The 21,575-nt window shown below is 40.8% G+C and overlaps 1 protein-coding gene across 7 annotated transcripts in view; it reads right to left on the bottom strand.

The window, feature by feature from the left end:
• RABGAP1L (RAB GTPase activating protein 1 like) overlaps positions 1–21,575 on the bottom strand; it is a 228,604-nt gene that overhangs the window by 89,367 nt on the left and 117,662 nt on the right. For all 7 annotated transcript variants that reach the window (XM_066192172.1, XM_066192176.1, XM_066192174.1 and 4 more), the window contains 2 exons: positions 13,331–13,444; positions 3,203–3,277 (listed from right to left, as the gene is read on the bottom strand). In XM_066192172.1, the coding sequence (XP_066048269.1) occupies positions 3,203–3,277; positions 13,331–13,444 (189 nt within the window). The remainder of the gene's footprint in view (positions 1–3,202; positions 3,278–13,330; positions 13,445–21,575) is intronic.

The following is a 21,575-nucleotide window of genomic DNA, read 5'->3' on the forward strand; positions in this document are numbered from 1 at the left end:
TCACACCACAGGTTCATGTGCGTCTACATCCCTAAAGCAGCACAACTGTCAGCATCATTCTTTCAGTCAAATAGGTATGAGAACAACCAGTACACAACTCTCAGGCACATAAAAAAAATTTAAAAATAATAATAAAAAAGAATGAAAATAAAATAAAAAGCCAACAGCTCATGACAGTGATATCTACTGAGAGATCCTTGGTTAAACAGGAAAAATTCAGGAGAACTAAGGTACAACCAACCTCTAGTGAGAACAATGTTCATCCGCTTTCATCCAAACCCCAGGACATCAAACTGAAGTCAGGTTTCCCACAATCCCATCTATTAACATGCTGACTTTTTCACAAGCCCTACATCCATAATCTCTGTTTCATTCTGACCGCAATTTCTCATCCAACAGTGCTTTGGCAGGTGGCACTAACACAAGCCTGAGCCACTCTACACTTGTATTTGTTTGTGGGCTTGAGCCCGCAGAATTGGTGGGGAGCCCTGTGTCACAAAACCTCCACGTCACCCTCCCCCGTGCCTTCAGCTAACACAATAATGACAGGCACCAACAGAACCCAAATCAACCTTTCCATCACGTTCAAAATGTGCTTTCTTTTGGAAGCATCAGATTGTAACAAATGAAAAAAAATTACTGAGAATCAAGAACAACTCTTGACCTTTTAGTATATTCGTTCATTTGGCCTGCTGCCAGCTCCTGATCAAATATCACCTACAGATAAAAGCTCAGCATTTTCTTCAAAGAGAATTTTAGGCTCTTGATATTTCCCTTCAGGGTTTCATCTTATGCTCAGCCCATGATTAGTGCCTGTCTCCAGGGCCATGAGCAGACAGTTTCATTTTCAGACATCATAAAGGAAAGTAACTGGTTAGCACAAAGTATTACACCAGATTGGCTGATGCCTATCAGTCTGGGCTTAATTTACCCAAGACAAATTCTGAGGAATTTCAAAGCTCTTAATCACAATTTTATCTGGATGGAATGATCCCCACTGACAGCAAATAAAAGCCCCAGACAAAGTAAAGGGAAGACATCATTTCATCCTGAACAAAAGGCTTGAATCTGCTCTGCAGGACAATGAATTTGAATTTCAGGGAGTTTTGTAAAATTCAGTTATTTCTAATGAAACGACAGGTGCTCATGCACAGGCACATCTACCCTACATGCTCAGTCAGACGCTTGTGCTTTGACAATCATCTCCTCCCCAGGAGAGGGAGATGGAACAGAGGTCAGGACCAGGCCAAAGAGCTCCCCAAGTCCTTGCTCTCACTGAACAGAGGTTCTCCAATATTACCAACCCCTGAAATTCAAAATCATAAATCGAATTTTCTTTTTTTTTTTTTTTTTTTAAATTTAAGCAGAACACAATTTCTGGGCCTCACCATTCTGATTTTTAGCATTTAGATATTTGCCCTTTGCTATCTTTTCTTTGAAATCACAAAAGCCAGAGATTTGTAATTTTCTTAAGTGAAATTTTAGGTGGAGGTTTTTTCCCCATAGACAATGACTGAAAAACAGACAAGGAAAAAAAGTCAAACACTGTGAGCCTCACAGTGCAATTATTAGAGCTGGCAACACTATTTCCCTGTGATTAGAAGTTACCTGCATACCCTTGACGAGAATTTAATCAAAGAAGCAAAATCAGAAAAACAGAGGATGGAGGTTCAGACTACCAACCCTGAAACACATCTACATTGAAGGGAGAGGATAACCTGTCCCAGAAAAAAAGGGAAAGGAAGGGGTCTAGAAATCCATGCAAAGGTAGGACAGTTAGAGGGGGTCTTACAAGTTCACAGCACACAGACTGTTTGGAGTTGAGAAAAACAAGAATTTGAGGGCATCTTAGGAAGCTCCCCAGTCACATGGGCTCACTGAGACTCACTGCTTCCCTCCTTCTCTAAGCTTTTCACTTCAATATCCTCTGATGAACCCCAGTGATATAAAGGGCATTATCAAAGCGAGTGTAATTTCCATTTCGCATTCTCTGTGTACAGGGCAACTTCTTCCAGCTCCAGAAACACTAAAACCAGAATTGATTCTCTGTAGTAATGACAGCACAGAACTAAGGTAGAGGAGCAGAGGTATTAGTCAAATTAAGAATGTGACACCCACACATTTCTCAACAACTCTGGTATTGAAAATGGCTCATTTTTTTTCCAGGGGAACTTCAAAATCCTGCTTTGGGTAAAAAATTAATTGCAAAATAACTGTCAGATAAGCTATTTTACAGTATGTGTTAGACTGCAATAATGGGACTAATTCAGGTTTATTCTTAAAAGAGCTAAAGCTTCTCTGCAACAGTTGCTGTGTATCATGTTTCTCAAGACTTCAAGGAGTCACAGCTCTCACCAGGAATTACAATTGAGAGTAATCTGAATTTGAGTTTAAAATGCCTTACAAAGTGCATGTGTAACATCCATGGAATCACTGAAACACTGACATAACACCAGCAGCTGTCTCAAACCCACACTTCAAAAGGTATTTCAATCCTGACTGATAATTTATTCATTAAAACCTGAGAGAAAAAGCAGGTAAGTGCTTGAGTAAGAATTGTGGTTGAGCTTTTGGGTGGCTTATTCAGATAGACTTTATCTTAATAAATACGGTATTTGAATCTGCTGCTTTTCCACTGAGACATCAGATGTAAAGCATCTTGCACCCATAAAAACTGTGTCTTTATTCCTCCCTGGACATATGTGTTTATGAGGAAGCAATAGATGAAAGTTTGTGCAGTTTTTGATTACAAGCTAAAACATCAAGGTTAAAAATCAGCTTTCCCTCAGAAGATATTATAAAATGTTCCTAGGAGAAAAAAATCGCCCAAAAAAATTAGTGAGATTACTTGTTTTGATGAGTGGCTCTGAGAATGTCTGCTGGAGTTAAATTCCCCATAAACACAAAGGGAGCTCACTTAGGTGACAACAAAATTAAAAGACGAAATTAATATGTAATAAATCAGTTTCAGGTTTTGACACAGAAATACTTGAGAATTTAACAGACTTCTCCCAGATAAAGGAAGTCTACACTCCTGAACACAGAAGCCATTAATCTCTATGGCCAAAAAGCAACATGAAGAAGATTAATACAGGCAAATAAATAACAGTAAATATCTGTCAAACAGCATGGCTGCAGTACTGCGGATTTTACAGCTGCATTCATTTCCAATATCAAAGGTTTCCTTTCGCAATGAACTCACGTGAAGTAGAAGCACAGCTGCAAGGAAGGACTGTCCCTGGCAATAGCCAATGTCTTCATCATAGACAGAATAGGCCTGGAAAAAAGAAAAGTCAAACCGTATTTAAAATGCATACAGGCATCACCAAAGTGTGTTCCCATCAATGAGCTATTCAGGACACTTCCTGTGCCTCAAGGAAGCTGAAGAGATAGTGGGACTGGAGGGACAGGACAAGTGGCTTCCCATGGACAGAGGGCAGGGTGAGATGGGATTTGGGACGAAATTCCTCCCTGGGAGGGTGGGGAGGCCCTGGCACGGGCTGCCCCTGGATCCCTGGAAGTGTCCAAGGCCAGGCTGGATGGAGCTTGGAGCAACCTGGGATAGCGGAAGGTGTCCTGCCCATGGCAGGGGTGGGATGGGATGAACTGGAAGGTCTCCAAGTCAAAGCCATTCCAGGATTCTCTGTGTAACACTACCCAGGCTAGAATAACTGTAACGACTCTTGTGCTTTCAGGGCTTTTCTAAAAACACCCACAGGTCACTCTCAACCCTCCGCAGATGCTGTAGCTGTAAATTATTATTTCTATTTTTCAATCAGCCTGAAAATAGATGGATGCAATTTCCCTTCACCTAAATCAAGGATAATTCTGCTCAGGTGAGTAATGATGGAACTTTGCCAACGCAACAAATATAACATGAAAACCAGGGTAGTTTGTGCTGTGGGGAAAGTCAATGTCTGTTTTTGGAAAAACAAGTTCTGACATTATGCAAGTACAGGACCTAAGGTTAGAAAACTGCTGAAAACTACTCTAACCTAAAGATTTCGTCAGAAACAGTTTTTCCATGCCCTTGTTATGCTGAAGAATGAACATCACTCATTTTCTTACGGCGTGACAGACACGCTTTTTCTTACTCTCAGAAAATCCCTAAACTAAAATAACTAAAGTTTCCCTTCCCTTTACTTTTCCAAGATGAGAAGACTGATACTGTTTTTAAAGAGCTGTCAGAGTATGTTAAGAATTTGTGGAAACTTGAGAAAGTTTAAGCAGCAGCAGCAGGACTGACAGGAGAGGGAGAGACATCCTGAGAGAATAAGCAAGGTATTGAGGTTACAGGCAGGGAAAAGCAAAGCACAGGGCAAAGCCAGGGGGAGGAAAGAGCCACAAGGATCAGAAGATCCACTTTTCCATCTGATGGGGAGAATGCAGTATTTGTGAGGAATTCTGAACTGATTCTGACAGGATTTCTGTAGGTGCAGCCTGAGTATTCCTTTAAAGGTCACTGTTTCTGAACTACTGAGCTGTACACTTCCTCCGGGAAAAGCCTTGCAGCTCTCTGCCCTTTGTCTGTACTTCTCACCACTCCTTTGAAAACTGTTGGCATTAGTTAGGAGCTGAGCCCAGTTCACTGCTCAGCGTCAGTGGACAAGGAAATTCAAGAAGTCACAGAAATCATTGAAAAATGTTTAATGAACCATTACAATCCACTTACCAGTTTAAAACAGCTCCAGTCACAGAAGTCAAATATAAAAACTAACCTGAGAAGTGTACAATGGCAGATACAAAATTCAATTGGAAAAAAACCCCTCAATGATGCCCTCCAATACGAAGTTAATCAGCTACTAAGTACTAAATTAATAGAAATTACTTTAGACGCTTGAATTAATCTTTTATGTGACTAACTAGAATCATTCACTGGTTAATCACCATCAGGAGTCTTTATCTATTTGTTCCCCAGATCTATCAGTTTACAGATGCCTAATATCTTGTCTCTGTAGCTTTCCTAAATAATGTATTGTTCCCATTTTTCATAGGCCAGTTCTGCTTAGAAACAGATGTGCAGAATTAAAAATGAGAAATTTGACTTATGATTTCTTCACACGATATAAAAACACTTCTAATTTACTTTTAAAAATCTAGGCTGAAAAATGAACATCAAATTATCACTGCCTGGGGTTTCTCTGTTGTGGGAAGCATTACAGTGAATAATTCGCTGAAAATAGCAATAAATTAATCCAAAGGAGTTATTTTAAAATAGGTATAGAGAAACCAACACACTGGAGAAAACAAACTGCTTCCAAAACTGACATAGACTGAAAAGTACAGAAAGTTTTAGGAAATAAAAACATACTTCTTGTGAGATTCTGAAAGAAGCTGAAGTTACAGCGAAAGAGGGAAAACAAGGAAGGTACAAAAATAATCCTCACTCTGCAGCTCAATACAAAAATATGAAGGAAGACAGCAAAGTTTCTCATCATCAACTTCCTAAACACATTTGAGCTCATAATAAATCCATTTCAAACACATTCAGAGCAGGAAGGCAAAGTCTCTGCTTGGAAAATACATGGTCAATGTAGAAAAACAAACAAAAAAAAATCTGAAAATGATTTTTTTTAAAATTCATTTCCACCAGATCCTTCCCCAAAATCTGATCTTGACACGCAGCTGTCATCACATACTTGGACAAACACTTCAGATCTGCATCAGAATTAGATCAAACAAAGAAAGATTCTGCTTTTAATTCAAAACATCATAATCCTGACAACTAAAGGCTTAGTTTTTAATGAAGTCCCTAAATTTGCATGATTTCATTGCATCTACCCAATGCAAAGAGACTTTGGAATCTTAATGCACATCGCATTTCCAATTATACTATTTTATTTTTAAGCAACCTATGGGATTTGATAGTGCTGAAATATGATGTAATTAACCAGAATAACATCAAAAATCGGGATGCTGCCTACAGTTACCACCATAATGTATCATTAACTAACAGTCCAAGATTAACTATTTAAGATTTATGCTTCTGAAGAACTTTCGTTTTCCACATGAAACATACAAACAAGGCAAAATCCCAAATCCCCTATTTCCACTGCAGTCATTTTAACTTTATAATTTCAAGAGGATGGGATTTTTCTCATGACAACCTGTGACCAGTCACCGTTTTTAACTTACTATTCTCCAAAATTCTCTTGAGGAATTTCCAATTACAATTCCCCAGTTGACTGAGATTTTAAATATTCTCTTTCTCATAAACGGGATTTAATGAAGGTCCTGACTTGAATCCTGTTTTAATTCATTTTAACTAAATTAAGATCCCGCAGAATTGAGACATCTTTTTAATAGCTATCTGTATTCTGAAAAGAAGAGCTACTATGCAGTTATTAGTACATCGTCATTAGAAAGTGAATTCTTCAGAGTTTTCTCAAAGTCCGTGACAGAGAACCATCCACACATTGGGAAAGTGAACCAATAATCCCGGGCTGGGCACAAACTCTTCTCCAAAATCATTTACAGAGGAAAATCTCCCAAGATCAGAATCTTCTGTAGACAGAAAAATTCCAAGTACGCAGCATTTAAAAGACAAAGGGAAAAATGGCTGAATTTCAAGCCTCAATTTGGGATTTCTGTAACTTCTGTCTATGAGTGCCAGCAGATTTAAATAAGGAAGAGGAGAGGTTATGCCTCTCTAAGAAATGACCAAGGGGAGCTACTCAGTGCTTAATACAGACACAGCTCTGTGCTGAAGTCTGCTTTAGGAGATTTAAAAGACTTACATGGTGTCTGAAACTCAGATGTCTCAGGAAAACATCCGTACTTTGATGCAGACTTTTCACCCAGCAAAGGTATTTTATTACATGCCCAGTTGTTAAACAGTTTTAGTAATAGTACAATTTCAAACTCCATACCTAAATTTATTATCAGACTAACAGTCTGAAAGTAATAATATTCCTATGGGTGCAGCATGGGATATCACATTATACAAGGAAGTTCTGCATTAAGTGAAAACCATATTTTTAGACACTAGTTACTCATTTATGGAGTATCGGGAAGAGGCATGTGGCTGTTACACAATATTCCTCTGCCAGAGCTGGAGGAGCTGAGGGAATGAAGGAATCTTCACCTTCAATCAGGCAGGACCCAAGCAGAGCATTCCCAGCATCAGGATTCCAGAGCTGACCTTCCCAGTGGTCCAGGCTCAGCAGAAACCCCGTGTGCAAGAATCAGGGCTGTTGACGGAAGGATTGATGCCTTGGCAAGGGGGGAAATGATGCCTCAAGTTTGAGCTTTCATGTTTTCCACATTCTGTGCTGCCCAGGGGTGCAGTTCTCAGCCTCACATTCAGTGTCAGTCAGCTCTCTTCACAGAGCAGGGAGACAAAACAAATCCTTTTCCTGCTGAACACCAAGGACAACTTTCAGCCCAGCAGCATAAACAGCAGTGGGCTGAAGGGAGGAACAAGAAGGATGGGACCTCACAACCTGGAGCTGTAATTGGACAATTAAACCCCAAAATGAAAATAGACCAAAACTTATAAAAATTTAAGATCTCGTGACCATTCAGCCATTTTTGTGACCATTCTTAGTCCACCTTGAGTGTAGCCCTGGTCAGGCTCTTGTCCTGCCCAAGGTGGATCCTAAAGGCCTTTCAGTAAATCCCTACTTTACTCTCTAGCTCTGTCCAGTCTGTGTTCCAGGGCAGCCTTCCCAAGGCATCAGTTTCTGGTGACCCAGATGGGACAGTGAGGCACCTGGAGAACCCCCCTGGACCAGAGGAACACCCAGCTCCTGCCCCCTGATCAATGTGTAAACAGAACACAAGGTAACACTAAAAATCCTACCAATGAAACAAGACAATATTTACTGGCACTGTTCCTTCAACCCAAGAGCAAAGAAAATAAACAACTAAAATTAGACAAAAAGTAATTTGTAACTGATTGTGTTTATCCTGTAGTGGGCAAATAGATTTCTGCAGGAACAAAAGAGATCTGCTCTCTGGAAAACAATTACACCTGGACAAACACTGAAACTTCCCATTTGTAAATCTAAGGAGATACTAAGGATCGAAAAATGTGTTAAGAAGTCATGCACAGTGATGTGACTATCTGAAAAAGCATGCTGCAATGAAATGGAAATGAAAATTTTTTAAAAAAAAACAACTTATGAAAATTGGACTTTCAGCTGACAGGGCAGCACTAAGCAGCAGGTCTGTTGAAGCATAACCCATCATTCACAGCTTATCATGGGCAAAGAAGCTACTGGTTACAGCAGAGCCACTCAAATATATTTCCATATTTCAATATACAGTAACAAAAGCTAGAACACCCCATAATGGAGCCCACTCAGTGTTAGCATTGCTAGAAATCAGTTTGTTATTCTCTCTGCTAGGATGGGTACCAAAAACCAGACACTGCAACAACTGAAACACAGGAAAACCAGCTACCACACTGATCCTGCACCTAAAACCTTCAGGCAAGTGAGACCAGGACTGGGGAAAAAAAACTATAAAAACTACAAAACTACAAATCTGATCCACAAAGGGAGAAGTATTTAGTAACAAAACACGTCCTGATACAAAAACGATTCATATCCTATCCTCATCTTACTGACAGCTAACACCAACTATGAATCTCTGAGAAGTAATTCAAGCATTTTCTGACAAAAATCGTGTCTGTTTTCCCATTCTGCCCAGTCCCAGCTCACCTGATTGATTTTCCTGCACCATGCTCCCTTCTCCCCACTAAAGTCACAGTGGTTGTTTGTTGAATAGGAGTTACTTTTTTAATCAGAAAATTAGGGAAAACACATCCTGTGTTAAATTCGACGCTGCACACACTCCAGAGAGCGGAGAGGATTAATTCTGCCAGGTGCTCTGATTCCCTGGAGCATCGAGCTCTATGTACAGAGCATGGAAACAGGCACTGAGCACTACTCGGTTATGCATTGTAGCACTGAGGTGAGCTCTTTAAACAGAGCTGGAATTTGCAGAGTATTTAAATAGAAAGCATGCAAGAGGCAGCAGTTTTCCCAAAGATTCCTCAGAATTTGCTCTGTGAAAATCCAGCTTAAGTGGTGTCCTCAAATGAAATCTCCAGTCTAGAATCTGAAACTCTTTTCATTCCTTATCACCACTGTCAGTCCTGAAGTTTATTTTTAGGTACTTTGTCACATAAATGTACTGCAACAGAAAAAGTTTCCATCTTTCCTGATTTCCTACTGTTGTGAAGAGGAGATTAAGAGATAGAACAAAAACTGACAGACCTGTTAAAATGAGGCTGTGAGCTTTTAATGATTTTCCTTTTTATCTGACAGCTCAGATCATCTCTCATTTCAGTGGGGAGTGAAGAAAATGCTCTTCAGCTTTTGACCCTTCCACTTGAGGACAGACCTTTCCCAGCCATATTCAATAATCCTATTCTTCAAACTTCTTGCTTTCACATTAGAAGAAGGGCATAAGTACCCAGAACCTCTGGTACAGGTTATTCAAGTAATGCCAAGCCGCCGCATTATTAATTTCAACACAGATTAATACTTTTTATTCCCAATGGAATGACGAGTTTATAAGCAAATTAATTAGGCTTTAACAATATTTCTTGAAAACCCACACACTGGAGAAAACAGTTTATTAATCATAAACTCGAGGTCCAGGCAGACCCAGACATCTGTCACAGTCACAGTCATTTAAGAAAACTATGCAAGGATGCAGGAGAAGTTACAGCCTGGAAATCTCCCCAGCAGTTGTGTCTGATCTTAAAACTGGCAAGTAGGAATAAACCCTTCAGTGTAATCAGTAAATTTATGAATAATTCCGTGTTGAAGACTGGCTATGGCTGTTCCACCAGAAAGCAATGCTTCCCAAATCCTTCTTTGAACCAAGGAGCACATAAAAGAATGAGGGAGTCACTAAGATGACCAGGATTTTTATAAACCCTTCAACAAGATCCCTACCCAAAGGCATTTTAGGGAACTGAGCTGCTATAGAACATCCCCTTATGCACTCAAATAATTGATTAAAGGAGAGAAAGCAAAAGGTAGGAATAAGCAGTGAGTTCTAACCCAGAGAGTGAAGGTGAGCTCACTCACAAAACCCTGCAGAAAGCCTGCGCTGCCAATATTCACAAACCTTAGAGAACACATAAAAATAGCACAGTAACAAAGACTGCTGATGAGACAAAGCTGTTTGGAGCAGGGAAGTAAAAAGTGACTGCAAAGCTGCTAAGCAGAACATGCTCTATCAAGAGAAGGTGGTGAGTGACAGAGGTCATTCAACTCTGGGTAAATACAAAATGCTTCACCGAAGAGCAGCCCTCAACTTGATGGACACACAGAGAGGTCTCTGATCAAACATCACAGAATCCCAGAATGGTCTGGGTTGGAAGGGACCCTAAAGCTCATCCAATTCCACTCCTGCCATGGGCAGGGACATCTTCCACTAGCCCAGCTGGCTCCAAACCCCATCCAAACTGGCCTTGGACAGTTCCAGGGATCCAGGGGCAGCCACAGCTTCTCTGGGTACCCTGTGCCAGGGCCTCACTGTCCTCACAGGAAAAGAATTTCTTCCCAATACCCCTGCCCTCTGGCAATGGGAAGCCATTCCCCCTTGTCCTGTTACTCCAGGTCCTTTTCCTAAGTCCCTCTCCAGCTCTTTTAGAGCCCCTTTAGGCACCAGAAGGGGCTCCAAGGCCTCCCTGGAGCCTTCTCTTCTTGCCTTTTAAAAAACGGGGGTTACGTTTCCCCATTTTCACTCAGTAGGAACTTCAAGGGAGGCCCATGACCTCAAATATGATGGACAGTGGCTCAGCACCTTCATCTGCCAGTTCCCTCAGGACCCACAGAGGCATCTCATCAGGGTCTGTGGCCTTTCACGCTCCTTGGATCGTTTCAAACCTGATCTTCTCCTACACTGGGCAGATTTTCATTCTCTTTGTCCCTGCCTTTGCCTTCGGTGGCCTTAGCAGTGATGTTGGAGCACTTGCCAGAGAAAACAGAGGCGAAAAAGTCATGGAGTATCCCAGCCTTCTCCATGTCCTGAGCTAAGCAGGTTTGCCCTTTCCTTCTTGAGAGGGCCCACATCTTCTCTAATCTCAGTTTTATCACAGATGGACCCAGAGAATATTTTCTTGTCATCCTTCCATGGCCAGATTTAATTCTATCAGGACTTCAGTTTCCCAAACCTGATCCCTGTGTGCTTGGACAATTTCTCCATATTCCAAGCAGACTACCTGCCCTTGCTTCACCCCTCTGTAGGCTTCCTTTTGTGTTTGAGTTTCTCCAGGAGCACCTTGTTCACCCGTACAGGCCTCCTGGCGCTGTTCCCTGACTTTCTCTGTGTCAAGGACGCATCACTTCTGAGTTTCAAGATCCTTCAAGAAAACAGAACTAACAGCTACAGCAACTTTCTCTGCAGGAGTAGTAGAGGCCTTGAGAGCAAGGAAAGCTCCCAGATTGAGAAAACACACAGAATTATTCACATTTCCTACAGAAAGGAAACAACCCAGGAAGGTCTGAGATCTGTGCCCCTCTGAAGCTGCCTGCTTCAGATAATTCCAGATAATTCCAGGACAGATAATTCCTCGAAGTTGCTTTCAGTTCAGACAGATTCACTCCTTTATTTGTTCTTTATGAAACAAAATACACTGAGATAAGCCTCAATGAAAAAGAATTTTTCTTCTCAAAGAATGTTCCCAAATTCTTTCATCATCCTCATGGAACTTTACAGATCCTTTCCAATGCAGAATAGATGTCTTTAATTCTGGACGCTGCAACTAAAAGCAGCTGTAGCAGCTGCAAAACACTGAGTTGCTCAAGTCAAGCTGTTCCTACAGAGGTTCATCCACCTCCACATCCTTTACACCTCACTATTTACCATCCCCTTTTTCTCTGTGGCACCAAGGTATCTTCATGAGAAAGGATTTTCTGGTTTCCTCCAGGTGACTTACCAGAGTACATGGAATGAACAAGGGATATTCATAACGCTCTGACTGAAATCCATTTATTCCGTGCTTTTTAGGAACTTGCTGGCCAGTCTTTAATTCCTTAATGTGTATCTTGGTCATGCTCTAACTTGTCCAGCATTTACACACTCTCAGGTGACAGGAGCTACAGAATTTCAATCCAAACACCTTCACCAATGAAACCTGTACTTCTGGCTTTTTGTGTTGCCTTGGCATGATCTATTTGGAGTAAATTCATAGGCCTTCATTATAACATCCTTCTCGCATTTAATTCTTGAAAAAATGAATTATTCCATCATTTTTCACTTAACTGATCTCAGAGTGACAAGCCCACAATTACCTGCATTGTTATTCTTTTCATAGACTGGCACAGGAACTGCTTCCTGTAGCCCTCTAGAGCTCTCCAAGATTAGGGAAAAATCATTACCATTGGTTCCAAGTTCTCTCTGTTCCCTAATTTTGTACTTTTTTTTAAAATGTGAATTACTCACAATACTGAATTCCAGCACCTGAGCAGTTATATTTAACCATCATTCAAATTATTATTCGAATAGGAGTTTGTATCACCACAGAATTTATCTGGGGAACAGGAAAATGCATCATTATACCCCAAAGGCTGAAAATCTTTTTCTTCTTGCTATGACAACTCCATCATTTCTAGTAATCAGCAGGAGGAAGAAACAGCAACAAGGAAGAGGAAGGGAAAGGGAAACAGCTTTGTCTAAGATGAGTATTCATGGACAGACCGAATTCTACATTATTTAATATTCCACAGAATATTCTACATGAATTTCATGAATTTTTGGAAAAAAAACCCGAGTGCCAAAACCACAACTGCCAGGCAGAAAAGTACCTGCTTGGCTGCAATATTTTACCTTCTGGATCTCTCTCTCAAGCAACAGAAGTCTGTCTATACAAGATGGATAAATCTACTGATTTATCAACTTTCCCATGTGCATACTGGAATACTTTAGAGTGTTTTTCATTGGAGGTGATCTAGCAGGTCTGAGCGAAAAGCTCTGCTCACACACTGCTTGTGGAATGGTCAGCAAACTTGTTCTCCAGGTAATTATCCACAGACATTCTTGTTAAAGCTCACAGCAGAGCTCGCTCTGAGGTTTTGTTTCTTTTCCTCTGCAAATCTCTCCACCTCAGAGTAAAAGGGGTTCTCCTACACCACTCCCTCTGAAGAGCAGCTTTCACCTCAGCAAAACCAGCTGGAGCCTCTTCTCACCTGCACCTCAGGAGGTACCAAATGCAAGGTTGTAAAAGGTAATGCAGAAACACCACATGCAATCTAAATAAAGCTTTAAAATCTTACTGATTAACAACCCGGACCAGAGCAGGGTTGGCAGGGCAAAAGAAAAGTCACACAAAATATGGAACACGCTTTAAAATTCAGAGTACTGACTGTACCTTACAGATTTTGTACAGAGATTCCTGACCATCTCCTTCTGTATCCTTAAAGTAATCATGTGCTGGATATGTACGATGGATATCTCGTTTGATGACACTCTCTTGAGCAGAATCCTGGAAAAAAAAAAGAGAGAAAAATCCTGACATGTTAACTCATTAACACTGTATGGAAAATTCAATGTGTACTTAACATGGGTACATTAGGTAACTGCTTTATTGACTTCTGCAAAATGCTTTGAGAAGAAACTGAAAATCCTTTGTAGTCTCTTACGCAGTTATAGTTTGACAGGTGGACAAGAGCAACATGGCATGTTTTCTGTCCTGCAGGCTTTAGAACTCTGAGGAAATTATCAGATGTTTATTGTTGGTGCCTTTTTACCACAGATCATATCATCAATACTAATTGCATTGCTCTGCCAGAAAAAAAAATCCCAAAAAATTTAGGTTGTCTCTGTCTTGCATGCTTAAAGCTCCTAATTTGCAATGTATAAATCTACCACAAAAAGTGTTCATTAAAAACTCATAAAGAATTTCTATAAAAAGATGGGAATCACTGCAAACAGACCTAAAGAACACCACTGCGTGGATGAGGAAGTTGTATCAAAATGTCAGAGCTGGGACTACAACAGTTAATTATCTTCAGGTTCCAGTGAGCTGTACCTTTAGGTTGGCAAATATCAAATGGTGCTTTTCTCCGTTACCTTTGTAATCCTAAAGGAAAAACCAACAAAACCTTCTCCTGTAACTTGCAATATAAATCCCTTATAAATAACTTTTATCTTGAAAACAGACTATTTCTGTTTCAGAGAAGCTTCTAAACTCTCAGATTCTGTCTTGTTAACCAGGATTCTCCATACAAAAAGCTTCTGCAGCAATTCCCAGCTCCAGTTCCCTTTGGGACCCATCTCGAAGGAACCACTCCAAGGTACATGAGCCTGCCCCATTGCTGCATTTCTCCATTCCTTTCAATGGCAGTAAGGAAATGGATGCAAAAAGCTTAAACACCACTTTGTGCTGTGTCCCTAAAGCTGATGGCTTCTCTGAATCTTGGCTATCATTAATTCATCCAATTACGATATTCCAATGTTCGGTGATCTCAACTGCGGCTTTCCCCTTGTTTGACATTAATATTGCTAGCACCAGAAAGCAACGTGGTCTGTATTTTTTGACATCATAGAAGCCCAGAATGGTTTGGGTTGGAAAGAACCTCTCCTCGGGTGCCTTTATGGTGCCTGGATCCCCAGCTGTCTGTTCTGTTTATGCTGGATACTGAGTTCTGCACCTTTAATACTGGTTCTGAGAGTGAAGGGGGAGAAAAAGAAACAGAATTTTGTTCTGAGAAACAGACAGACCCTAAAGCTCATCCAATTCCACCCTGCCATAGGCAGGGACACCTTCCACTAGCCCAGACTGTTCCAAGCCCCTTGGACAACCTGACCTTGGACACTCCCAGGAATCCAGGGCAGCCACAGCTTCTCAGGGCACCATGTGCCAGGGCCTTACTGCCCTCACAGGAAAAGAATTTCTTCCCAATATCGCATCTAACCCTGCCCTCTGGCAGTGGGAAGCCATTCCCTGTGTCTTGTCACTCCAGGCCCTTTTCCTAAGTCCCTCTCCAGCCTGTTTGGAGCCCCCTTAGGCACTGGGAGGGGCTCTAAGGTCTCCCTGGATCCTTCTCTTCTCCAGGCTGAACACCCCCAGCTCTCTCATCCATCCTTTCCTCATAGGAGAGGTGTTTCAGCCCTCTAAAATGCCAGGCACATTCTTATATGCTATGAAAGGAAAGGTTACAAAGAAAGGTGGTGTTTTTATTATGCCAAGTGGTACCACTGGAGAAAATAAACATGTTTTTATGCTTTCACTGTGTTATCATGATAATTCTCAGGACATCTAAGCACCATGCAACCATCAGCAACCAAAACTAATCACACTGTCTAAATCACAAACAAAAGCACACAGACTAACAACAAAAAATTATAAACAAGCAGTTCTCTAATCAGACACCTTTAATGATTATGTTTATTTACATGGCTTCCAAATACCAGAGAGGCTGGATAACTGCAGTCTGCCTCCCAGATCCATCTGAGCATGCAGTTAAATTGTGAGAAAATGCCTGAAACTGCATTTAAGATCTACCAGCAAAGGCACAGAATCTATAATAGAAATCTGTTACATGCATTTTTCAGCACAAATTTGAGAAGACCCAGGGAAAGCTTCAGGAAGACTTCCACATCCAGCACACACAAGGTTTTCCAGTCAAGCTGCGACATTGTGCTGAGCACACAGAAGTTGACAAGGAGAATGCCCAAGGTAGGGGCAAAAATATTTGTGTGAAGGCCCAAATACACACAAACTCTTAACTGAGTTAATAGGAACCTGAAGCAATCTTCATTCAGCCCTGTCAATGAAAGATGCTTCTAAAAAACCTAGAGGAAAATAATTAAATGGGCCCAAAAGAAGATTTACACGCAAAGACTGGAGAATTAACTCCAAAGACAATCTCTCTTTGAAATATGATAAACCCATACAGGAAGAAAACCAAGCGATTAGTCTGGAGAGGAGATCAGTATAGAACTACTTCTTAAAATATATCAAAAATACTATTGTTAAGTTTCTGTCTTTTTCCAAGTAGACTTTGTAGACAGCACTGTTCTCAAGTACCAAAGCACATGAGTTTACAGACACCTTCATTTAGGTTTTTAGATGATTTTTCTTCTTCTGAGAGTCACGATTAGCTAGTTTATCAGGAAAAAAAAGCTAAGGTGAGATGGCCATCAAGGCATTCAGGGCTCTAATGATCTTAATTCTAAAATTCATTTCAATGCTGCCAACTCAGAGAAAATATTCTACTGAGGAAAAGAATTATCTTCATATGTCAGTGCTATGACAGCTGCCATGCTACTGAACAAGCTCTGCCCTGAGCTGTCTCTTTTCCAGAACTGAATTTCTGCAATGGAGCAACTGGACTGGAATGCTGACTCCTTGACATTCCTGCCATTTCCAGCTATCTAGAAGCTGCTGAATATTGGCAGATGATGCCAGAAGGCAGATCAACACAGAAATAAAATGAAGAGAACAGAAAAATGTTTATACTGAATAAATGTTAAAAAAACCACATAGGGGCACATAAACAATCACAATAAAGAAATACAGGGCAATCTTTATCCGTGCACTTCAGGAATTGTTTTTTAATTAAGAACATCTCACACACACTCCAAAAAGAACCTCTACTCATTTGTTGTCACATGTGGAGCCACTCTGGTGATGAATTACAACTTGGGAGCAGAAGAGACTTATTTTGTTCCAAGAACTGGAGAATAGGCATTGTATCAGCCAGAAAAAATTTATTAAGAAAGAAAAATCTCTTGGGGAGTAACATCTCAATACTGTGTTGAGACTAAATACCTGCTCCACTTTTTCCCAAATTTGCTTTCATGAAAACATCCCTAATGAAAAAAAAATGCCGAAAGTACTCGACTGAGTTTTCCTTACTGTACAGCCTGCATCACAGCTTCTGGCTCAATATGGAGATTTGCAGAATTACAGCTGCAATTAAAGGAATTCAAGAGTTTAATATGACTACTGAATAAATAATAAACCAGGTAACAGGTGTCTCAAACCTGGCATTCAAACTGAGCAGCACTTCTGACCTCAATCTCCTTGAGCTTCATCTCCCTGGTTAATAATGATTCCCCATCTCAGTGGGGTGTTATGAAAATCAATTAACATCTGAAGCACTGAAATGCTGTAGTGATGAGTCCTGCAGAAATGCCAAATCGGAGAATAATAACTCCAGCCTCAAATCCTGATCTGAATGGTGTCTAGTAAGGCACAGGGTTACACAAAGCAAAAATAGTAAGGAGAAAGAAAAAAAAGCAGCTCATTAGATATGCACTATTCCTTGTGTCCACAACCAGGCAGAAATCCCAGGGAGAAAATAACCCAGAACAAAAAACTACATGGGATCAAGAATACACCATTATGTAGATGAGCAGGCAATCTTCATGCTGTACATCACTTCCAAAGGCTTATCTCTAACCTTAAACTCGCTCAGTTTGGGTTTTACCACATGTGTTTACACACAGAAATATGATTTGTGTTTTCCAGTGGAAGGTATCACTGCCCATGGCAGGGGGCTGGAATGAGATGAGATTTAAGGTTCCTTCCAACACAAACCAGTCTGAGATTCTCTGTGCTGGAGACACAGTTCAAGTTCATCTGCTTGGCCCATTTAAAAGGTCTACATCTTTGGTGAGGCAGATTTTGCAGCACATTGTCCTGCCTGCACTTCATCTCCTCATTAATTAAAAGAAGCTAGTTCCAGAGTACCAAGGAAAGTAAGAAAAGGGAAAAGAAAAATCAAAATGGGCTTTCAACAACCAAAATTACCATGTCTGGGAAATCTGGCGTGTCATGCTTCTTAAGGATTAGATACTGAAACTTTTCTACATGTTGTATGGAAAGTAAAAATTCCTAGGCCAGTGCAGACATTCAGCACTTGTTTATCCAGGATGTGAAACACATCTTCCGCTGGTATCTGGAATTGGAGGTATCCTCAATAAACCATCTCTTAATCCTGAAAAGCCATGAATTTAAACTCTGACTTGCCAGCTGCATGTTACTGACATGATGACATTGTTTCAGTAGCCAAGTGTTTGCTGAAGGAATAGATTTTTGGCATATTTTTTATTTTGTTCCCTTCGAGTTCTCTTTGGTCCTGTGCACTACCCCACACACGCGCATGGGAATATGAATAAGAACTTTAAGCCCTCTAAAACACAATTACAAACAGGTAAAAACACAGAATACACAAAACTGACGAGGTCAGTCAGCCTGGGTTTGAACAAATCTGCAAAACTGGCACGTAGCTCTGTTTTCTGTTATTACTGATGTCCTACCAAATTCCTGCCTTCAGTGAAATCTGACAGCACATTGTGCCAACACATCCTATACACATCATCAGTCCCTTTCCTCTCCTCATTTTCCATACGTATTCTAACCCTCCAAGTAGAATGTGTGATCCAAGAAAATCCCAGGTTCCCTACTAATCAATATTTGGCAAAAAAAAAAAATCAATAGCTCTTCCTTTTGAAGACATTAAATAGGAGAGGTCTGGATTATGCTCAGTTCTTCTGTAGTATTTTTGTACCACATACCTTGTTATTCAGCTCCTGTCTATAAATAAATTTTCTTTCAATCAGCATCAGCTTTTATTCAACTGAGAGCACCTAACACTCAGAGAGCACTAATTAACAGGGAAACAGAAACTGAAAAAAAACAGAGGATTATTCTTTAGAGTATTCTTTTTTAAACAGTTATATATCAATATACTGGATGTCAACACAGTATTTAGGTTAATTCAAAAATACCCTGCTCAGCTGAACTTTGCAAATTCTGGCTTAAATAAATAACTATCTGCTGTATTTATTTACTGCTCTTTGGACAAAACTGCTTTCCACAAGCAGAAGGAACAGGGCCAGATCAATAGTTTGTATCTGAGCAGCCCTGGCAGGTCACACCTGGAGCTAAATTTAATATCAAAGTCTCTCTTCTCTCATTAGTTTGGATTACTAATATAGCTCTGCCCAAAGGAAATAAACACCTTTTATCAAATTATGTCCCATTCTTCTCAAGCTGTGCTTGAGCTGGTAGTGGCCAGATTTTGAGAATTCCCAAGATAAGATCCTCAGAAACGATCTACAACATGTCTCTTTTTAGGTCACGTATGCAAATTTACCTATAATTCCTAAACAGATAGTCCTCTAATTGTTCAAAATCCCAACACAAATGGGATGGGACTCTGCTGCTTTTACAGGCATTACTAGTGGGGCTGCACTAGTCAGGAGCTCATCAGGAACTCTTGTATCACCCACATGAGTGCCAAGGAAATGGGAAATGATGCTCACTTTGGAACGCCGTCGAAGTTTTTCACAGAATCCCAGAGGATCATTCAGATTGGAAGAGACCTTTAAGAAAGATCATCGAGTCCAACTGACAACCCAGCACTGCTGTGGCCACCACTAAACCATGTCCTCAAGTGACACATCCACACATTTCTTGAACGCTTTCAAGGACGGTGACTCCATCACTGCCCAGGACAGTCTGCTCCAGTGCCTAATCACCCGTTCAGTGAAAAAAAATTCCCTAATATCTCATCTAAACCAGCCCTGGCCCAACTTGAAGCCATTCCTCTCCTCCTGGCAGTTTCTCTCAACACCTAAATCAGTCTTAAAACTACTTGGAAGTGGGATGATGATGAGGACATACTGACCACCTGTCCAGCCTCAGGTTTTCAACCCTCTCAGCAGCTGCTGCTGCTAGTTTTTAGCTACAAGATGGTGGACAAGGTAGACCTGGGTCATGGAGAAAGGCAGTTCCACGGGTCTTAAAGACTGAAGAAGGAAAAGGAAGTCTAAGAATAATACTAATACCTGTGTCAAAGCTATTCCGTAGGCAGCTTTAAAAAAGAAAGTGATGTGTTGTGGTGACCGTGTTAAGGAGAAGGAACTGTTGGAGCAAGTCCAGAGGACGCCACAACGTTGATAAGAGGACTAAAGCTAGACTAGGACTAGAGCTGCTGTTCAGCCTGGTGAAGGGAAGGTTGTGTGGAGACTTCACAGCATGCTCCAGTATCTGAAGGGTAAAAGGAAGCTGGAGAGGGACTCTGCATCAGGAACTCAAGTGGCAGGACAAGGCAGAATGGTTTCACACTGACACAGGGCAGGGTTAGACGGGATATTGGGAAGAAATTCCTCCCTGTGAGGGTGGGGAGGCCCTGGCACAGGGTGCCCAAAGAAGCTGTGTTTGCACCATCCCTGGTAGCGTCCAAGGCCAGGTTGGAGCAACCTGGTGTCGTGGAAGGTGTCCCTGCCCATGGCAGGGAGGCGGAATGAGATAGTCTTTAAGGTCTCTTCCAACCCAAACCATTCTGGGATTCTATTTTGTAGCAGTCACGGAGGTAAGAAACAGCTCAGCCCTTAGCAGGGTTGAGCCATCAATCAGCAACAGGAGATGACATTTTTCTCTAAAAAAAATCACAACAGAATTAGATCATACACAAACCAATTCTGTATAAACTCTGTTGTTCTGAAAAAAAGAAGATACCCATGACCTTTACTATCTTTGTGGTTTGTTTTCCTTCTCCCTCTCCCATTCTGTACACACTCTCTCTCTCCCCCCTATGATACTGATACATAATTTATTCTCCTTACTCTGCCATATCCTCTGAACATTGTTGACAGAAGAAAAACACTATTAGTGCAACTGGGCAAGAGGTCAACTTCTGAATGTACCAGGCTCAATGTTTTACTACTGGCATGGAATGTGATGAATTCAGAGTTATTCCTAAGGACTCAGCTTGGAAGCTCCCTGATCTCCCACAAAAGCTGGGGTGATCTGGGCTTTGGGTATGTTTTTTCCCCACACAGGCTGGCACACCTGTTTGTAGATCCCACAGTATTTCCATTTCTATTTTACTGTCTGTGTTATGTGATCTTTAGCAGATATGATACCAAACATTCTTTTGTTAAATGCTGGTGACAATAGTTTAAGCGCTGGATTTTGTCTGAGATTTGACCCGGTTTTTAATGGCTACCACTCCACAAGGTTGGCTTGCTGGAGGACATGAAGATAGATCACCCCAAGTAAATGCCACATTACCCAGTTTATTCATGACCGTTGTCACCTTTTTCTCTGAGAGGTGTATAGGCACTACATTCCAAACAGTTTGTAAAAGTGAGAAACAATTAAAAGGTAACCAACATATTCATCCATGTAACAAATAATTTTGTCCAACTCCCTTCTGGTTTGATTTTTAGATTAGGTTTCTGATTATGTCTCCTCTGGTAAAGCCCCAAATGTATTTGTAAAGGTCAGAAAAAATGTTCTTGTAATCAGTCTGCAATTTGACATTCGAATATTTGTGACTCTACCACCAACTCAGAGTAATCTCCAGACGCAAGTGAAAAAGTTAAGGCTTGTTTCTAACAAGCAATACTTAACTGCCCCAGTATTCCCAGTATTAGATGGTTGTGGAAAATTCATGTGAAACTTCACAGGAAATGGAAAAAGTGGTGTCTTTGAATCCTTGACTCCTACTTATCTACCCCAATGGATGGTGCTCCAAAACTTATTACGATTTTTCACAAGTGCCTAGAAATTTTCATTACAGGAAGTATAAACCCCCCAAAATACAATAATTCTTTAAAAAAACCAGATCTTTAAGAAGAAAACCCTGGGTCTTAGA

This window comes from Chamaea fasciata, unplaced genomic scaffold (genome assembly GCF_029207755.1).
Source record: "Chamaea fasciata isolate MVZ Bird 193981 ecotype frontalis unplaced genomic scaffold, bChaFas1.0.hap1 SCAF_10, whole genome shotgun sequence".
In the NCBI taxonomy this organism is placed as follows: domain Eukaryota; kingdom Metazoa; phylum Chordata; class Aves; order Passeriformes; family Sylviidae; genus Chamaea; species Chamaea fasciata.